The 6,812-nt window shown below is 41.8% G+C and overlaps 1 protein-coding gene across 2 annotated transcripts; it reads left to right on the forward strand.

The window, feature by feature from the left end:
• The first annotated feature begins 3,246 nt into the window (after window positions 1-3,246).
• LOC107282390 (zinc finger protein 239-like) lies at window positions 3,247-6,015 on the forward strand. 2 transcript variants are annotated; one of them, XM_015810162.1, is made up of 3 exons: window positions 3,247-3,399; window positions 4,130-4,257; window positions 4,961-6,015. In XM_015810162.1, exons 2-3 carry the CDS (start codon window positions 4,158-4,160, stop codon window positions 5,857-5,859), a joined length of 999 nt encoding a protein of 332 aa, XP_015665648.1. In that variant the 5' UTR covers window positions 3,247-3,399; window positions 4,130-4,157; the 3' UTR covers window positions 5,860-6,015. The 2 variants fall into 2 exon arrangements, with proteins under 2 accessions (XP_015665648.1, XP_015665649.1); XM_015810163.1 differs by having other exon boundaries at window positions 3,384-3,409.
• The last annotated feature ends 797 nt before the right edge of the window (window positions 6,016-6,812 follow it).

The following is a 6,812-nucleotide window of genomic DNA, read 5'->3' on the forward strand; positions in this document are numbered from 1 at the left end:
ATATAACACCCCGGACTTAACAATTGTCGATAAGAAAGACAAAAAAGTCTGGATAGTGGACATTGCAGTGCCTGGAGACAGCAGAACAGACGAGAAAGAATTGGAGAAGATAACAAAATACAAAGACCTACTAATAGAAATAGAATGACTGTGGCAAAGGCAAACAAGGGTAGTACCAATAATAATAGGTGCCTTAGGTGCAATCCCAAAACAACTGGAGCATTACTTGAACAACATTGGCATTGACAAATTCGCCATTAGTCAATTGAAAAGGCGGCCTTACTAGGAACTGCTTCCATCCTGCAATGATATCTGTAATACCATCAATTCAAACATCCACATCTGCCTATCCCAGGTCCTTGGTAATTGTACATATAATTGTATATATAATTGTATTGTGTAGAAGAATGAGGTTTATATAGAGGTTAAGGATGATGTATTAAGTTTTTGTATCACGAGAAACAAATTGTTAGGAATATTTACTCTATGTCCATTTTTGTTTTAATTGTATTATAAATAAAAAACTTTTAAAAAAAAAGTCAAATCCAGTCTGAACATCTGGCTGACTGCGATGATTAATAACAACAACAATAATATTAATAAAGTTGGAAGGGACCTTGGAGGTCATCTTGTCCAACCCCCTGCTCAGGCAGGAAACCCTATACCATTTCAGACAAATGGCTGTCCAGTCTCTTCTTAAAAACTTCCAGTGTTGGAGCATTCACCGCTTCTGGAGGCAGGTTGTTCCACTGCTTAATTGTTCTAACTGTCAGGAAGTTTCTCCTTAGTTCTAGGTTGCTTCTCTCCTTGATTAGTTTCCATCTGTTGCTTCGTGTCCTGCCTTCAGGTGCTTTGGAGAATAGCTTGACACCCTCTTCTTTGTGGCAGCCCCTGAGATATTGGAACACTGCTATCATGTCCCCCCCTCGTCTTTCTCTTCATTAAACTAGACATACCCAATTCCAGCAACCGTTCCTTATAGGTTTTAGCCTCCAGTCCCCTAATCATCTTTGTTGCTCTTCTCTGTACTCTTTCCAGTCTCAACATCTTTTTACATCATGGTGACCAAAACTGGATGCAGTATTCCAAGTGTGGCCTTACCAAGGCATTATAAAGTGGTATTAACACTTCACGTGATCTTGATTCTATCCTTCTCCGTAGGTGAGTAAATAAGAAAGTAAAACATTTATATTCTAGAGCTGATATACAATTTCTTCATATTTTGAGTCTGATACATGGATCTGGCATTCAATAGATCCTGGCAGATAAATTTGGATCCTAAAAAACCCTCAATTTTTATTTTTAAGCTTATAACATTTAATAAAAATTTCCCACAGCCAAAAGCTCTCTGAATAATAAGCAGTTTAAATAATTTTAAATAGCAAATCCAGTAAAATATCTGAGATCACTACAACTAAAAAAAGACCCAAGGAGTTATAATTAAAATCAATAGATTCATAGATTTGTCTCATAGTAGTAAAATATATCAAAGTATCACAAGTGCAATGGATAAGATGTTCAAGAGATGTTGCCACAGCAAGACTTCCCTGCTAATATTCCATCAAGGTTATTTTGTAATGGAATATGTCAGTAAAGGCAGGATGTATGGGTGTCCTCATCCTTTGGCTTTGTTCCTTCTTGTGCCATCTTGGGGCATTCTGATTATGTTGCCCTAATGGATTCTCCAAGAAAGCATAGAAAATAGTTACATTCAACAGTATTGGTTTCTTCCAGAAGTGCAGTCTAAGCACATGGTTCTCCCTGGCCCTCAATTTCTATTTTTTGTGCATATAGTGACTATGCAAGGCAGGGCAAGATGTACTGTTTAAGGCACAAGGCCATGTGTTGAATAACAAAGATGAGTAAAATTTGAATATAAGTCCCTTGGATTCCTGTCCGGTACTTCACTGTGTACATCTCAGCAGTCCTCTCTGTATCAGCAACTCTGATAAAAAAAAAGATCAACTCTTGCTTTCATGCCACATGTTGTGTTAGGACTGCCAGGAATAGTGTTGGCAGCTGAAAGATAGTGCAAAGCCAGCAAGTCTATACATCTTCAAGCTACCAAGGTTGAGAAATAAAGTCTAAGGTCACTGTTAGGAAGAGAAAAATAAGATTTTTTTCTGTTCAAAACTGCATTTAAACAATAAAACCAGCCATCTCTTGCCCCAGTCAATTCCCTTACCTCCATGTATAAACAGCATACTGTATGACAGTGTTTCTCAATCTCAGCAATTTTAGGTTGTATGGATTTGAACTTCCAGAATTCCCCAGCCAACCATTGGGGAATTCTGGAACTTCCCATAGAAAGGAATGCTATGACTGCATTTTTTTTTCTCCTTGCCAGAAAAATATTCCTTTAAAATTCACAACGGAGAATTCATGTCACCATGGATGCTAGAGGAAAATCTCTTCACATCCACCTGCCCTTCTTCATTTCATGTTAATTTCCTGAATTATATTTCTCAAAGGAACAAACTGATGAAATAAATAAGTGGAAATGGAAGGTGATGTTGCCTGAATGTAATAAATAAAAAGGATGATGGTACAGTTATCATATGGCCTTTTCTGGAAGTGTCTCAGCAACTGGACCACTGACTGGACAATTTATCAAAGATTTTAGCTAATACATGCAAACATATCACTATCTTACTCCTTTCATACCTGCCTTTTAGTCAGGCTTTGAAGCTGGAATACAATTCAAGTACAAAATGCTTCCTGGAACCCCAAGAAATGAATGATTTTGGCTGGACTGACGCCATAGCCCTTAAAACTTGGTTAAGTGTAGGGAGTGAATAAACAGCCCACCCCGTTGGTTAACATACTGTGATGATTGATCGATCGTGTTCTATCGATACAACCAATGACTGGACTCCCTCATGAGAGCCTCACAAAATGCAACCTCTTTACATCTCGCTTTATTCAAAGTCTGAATAGGCACCGCGCAACCCCTCCTCCCTTCTTGGGGGGGAGGGTATCCTTCTTGGGCGGAAGGCTTCCGGCCGGCTTTCGCCCCCCCCTGCCACCCCGGGCTTGTTCCGCGTGCAAGGCAGAGGTGATGCCGCTAGAGGGCTCTGGCCATTGTCAAAAAAGAGAGCGAGCGAGCGAGCGAGCGAGTGAAGCGACTGTTCTTTTCTTTGGCTGTCGCCACCGCTGCTGCTACAGCTCGCGTTGCCGCTGACGATTTTGGGGGCTGAACTTCCCAGGTCAGAACCAGAGAGAGCGAGTCCTGTTGTTGCTGTTTCTTCTTCTGCTTTCGTAGCAGCCGCCCGGAATCGACCCAGCCCGAGCGCCAGCGAGCCTCTGGATTGTACCAAATCGGGAAGCGTGGCTTTATTTATTCTTCTTTTGATAGGCGAGATTCCCAAGTTGGCAGCTCGAGGACTTAGAGTCGTCTAGGTAACTCGAGGTGATTGCGAATAGGCACTGGCCAAAGTCCAGCCAGGCAACTTCCTCGGTGAGGGAGGGAGGGGAGGGAGGAGAAAAAACCCTATCACAAACGAGAGGAGGCAACGCATGGCACTTTCTTCAGCGCCTCTTTCAAACAGCAGTTGAGTCCCCCCCTTTCTTGCCGGTATGAAAATCCGAGGGCTTCCTAGACTCATAACAAGAGACCTAGGTTAGGAGTGTGAAGCAGCAACAGCAACAAGGCTTCCAGGACGTGCGAATGGCAGATCATAAGGGTGGGTGGATGAGTAGGGAAATCTCTACACACTTCTCCCTGGAAGGGCTTGAGTTACTACAGCCCACATGCTCTGCAGAAATTCAGTTGGTGCAGTTTTCCTCCTAATAGCTCTTCCAGGGCTAGGAAAAGCTTCACCTGTTGAATTTCCAGATGACCTTAACAGTGTAATAGGATGTGCAGCAAGACAGGTAAGTAGGACTGTTGTAGGATTGGCACAGACTACAATTCCCTATATCCCTGACAATCAGTAATGCTGACTAGGTTGATTGGAGTTGAAATCCAATAACTAGTGGAGGGGCTGTTCATCCTAAACTTTATAGGGTGGCAAAACCAAAGGCCAACTGATGTGAAATCAGGTTGCTAGTACCATAACTGAAAGGCCCATCTCATTATAGGCCAACAGAGTTGGTTTTGGCTTCTGAGCAGGGAAAATTATTCTTTCAGAGGCCAGAGCCTTCTGCAGAAGTGACTGATGTATTTTGCTGAGATACAATGGGCCCTTCTGGACCCATGCCAAAGACCTGTCTACAGGGACATTGTGCAGGACAATTTTGGGACTCTACTGTCGCTAGGTAAGGACTTTTATTTTATTTCTTTTCTTTTTAAATTAAAAAGAATAATAAGACTATTGTAAACTGAGAATCCCAAAATGAATGGGCATAATTGGATTAGTTTTTGTTGCTTTCAGAAAATGTTACGCCTCTGAAAAACAGAATTCTTCATCAGGCGGGACAGACTCTGTAACCTAGAAAATTGCATTACACTGTGTCCAAAAATGTCTCTCCAGTAAAATCATCTTCATATGCCTGTTTATTACAAATAATTAAAAGAAACTAAGCTCGGGATTATTCAAGTGGTGATAGGTGAAAAGATAAACGTGAGCATATTTCTTGCCCCTGTATATTTATATAATTTCATAGCTTCTGAATCATTTCAAACATTCTGATGGAATTTAGCAGAATTCTGCTAGCTAGCTACCAAATGTCAGGAACTGGCAAAAAGAGTTAGCACTTCCTGTCTGTGTCTTCTTCTGTGTCACAGCTCAGATTTGGATATGATAGCCTAGAAAGTGTCTAAGTGATGACATTAGCAGAGTGGAAAGGTGTTTTTAAATGATCTCTGATCCAGTTTTTCCATAGAGCCTGGGATGGGCAATACAACTAAAAATAAACCTGCACCTGGTAAAGTATCCACTACTTTCTTTAGAATAACATAGCATGAATGGCTGTAACTTCCCCATCACCACTGCTGGCTTCACTCTCTTTCTTTTGGCAGACGGAGGAACCATGAATTCAAATTCACAGCCAGGTGGGCCTGAGGATGTGCAAAAGCAAGTCCAAGGGCGGTCTGAGGGCTCTGCTTATGGGGGACAACCTCCAGCTGGGCAGCAGAATGAAGAGGCAGGGAAAGGATGGGTCAAGCCACCTCTTTTTCCTCCAGTGACAAAAGACAACACCACTGTCCCACCCCATGGAATTCATATGGGGCCTGGCCCCAGTCTTTGCATCCAGTGTGGAGAGAGCCTGGCCCAAACTCGGCAAACCCTTGCCCAAACTCGGCAAACCCTTGCCCAAACTCAGCAAACTCTTGCCCAAACTCAGCAAACCCTTGCCCAGCCTAAGAGATCTCCCCTCTCTGCTGATAAGCAATACCCCTGCTCTGATTGTGGGAAAAGCTTCGGTGTCAGCTCCCACCTCACAATTCACCGGAGAACTCACACTGGTGAAAAGCCCTATGAGTGCAATGACTGTGGAAAAAGTTTCAGCCAGAGCTCCACACTTGTCCTCCACCGGCGCATCCATACAGGAGAGAAGCCATACAAGTGCACAGATTGTGGGAAGAGCTTTTCCGTTAGTTCCCACTTGACCAAACACCAACGAATCCACACGGGAGAGAAACCATACGAATGCCAGGTATGTGGGAAAAGATTCAGCCAGAGCTCCACCCTCATTCTTCACCAGAGGATCCATACAGGGGAAAGGCCTTATAAATGTGATGAATGTGGTAAGACCTTCAGCGTCAATTCACACCTCACCATCCACCAGAGAATCCACACAGGAGAGAAACCATTCCGTTGCATGGAATGTGGGAAGAGTTTCCGACAAAGGTCTGGTCTTAGCACACATCAGAAAACTCACATGATGCTTGTGAGACCTTATAAATGCCCATCTTAGAAAGCCTATCTGCAAGTACCACCAAAATTCTCTATCTCACACACACACACACACACACACACACTCAGACAAAGAGTAAAAAAAAAACAAATTGGCATAACAATTTTGTACTGGGAAAGGCAGACTTCAGGAACTCAGTTTAGATTTTTATAATTATAATTAGAAGAAGTCTTATACAAATGTGCATATTTTGCCTTAACTTGCTTTCTTTGTGATAGACACACTGTTGGATAGTGTGGAATTTTGATAAGACATTTGAAAAAGTGAGAAGTAAAGCTCTCAACTCAACTGAGTAAAGATCCAGAACTTATATCTACATGCTAGAACAGGGATGAATCAGGCCTACTTGGAAGTTAGATTCCTGGATTAAATCCCTGCTCTCTGATATGCCTCTACAAGTCCAGCTTCCCACTGCAGAAGGCTAGTCTAGTTCCTGACACATTCTGCTCCATGAAGAGACTGGAGAAAGAACCTTACTGAAAATTGTGGGAAACTTAGGATAAACTGAGTTGCAAGGATCTTGCCCCCAGCCCACAATAAAGATACAGAATCATGTATCTTTAAAAAAGTAGTTCAGTTTCCACAATATTGAATACTGAATTTACCAAGTAGACCTATCACAATTTATCATTTTTGGGTTCATACTACTCTTTCCAATATTAGTTATTTGGAGAATATCTGAAACATGATTACACATCCTAATACACCAAACACACAGTGCTGGTGGCATGATGGAATCATCCTCTTATCATTTATTCTCCTTTCTTGGGCAATGGCTAAGTAATTCTTAAAGATTCACAAAGCATTTTAAAAGTGAAAGGACACAAGGGGGAAATGTGAATACCAGCAACTCATATCTTCACATCAGTGCTCTTGCCATTTTGTAAACAATTTCTTTAACCTAGTTGTTTCCCATTTCTATCATTTTTAAATGGTTGTTAGTGTAAGTGTTA

Source organism: Protobothrops mucrosquamatus, unplaced genomic scaffold, assembly GCF_001527695.2.
Source record: "Protobothrops mucrosquamatus isolate PMUCROS unplaced genomic scaffold, P.Mucros_1.0 scaffold7, whole genome shotgun sequence".
Lineage (NCBI taxonomy): Eukaryota > Metazoa > Chordata > Lepidosauria > Squamata > Viperidae > Protobothrops > Protobothrops mucrosquamatus.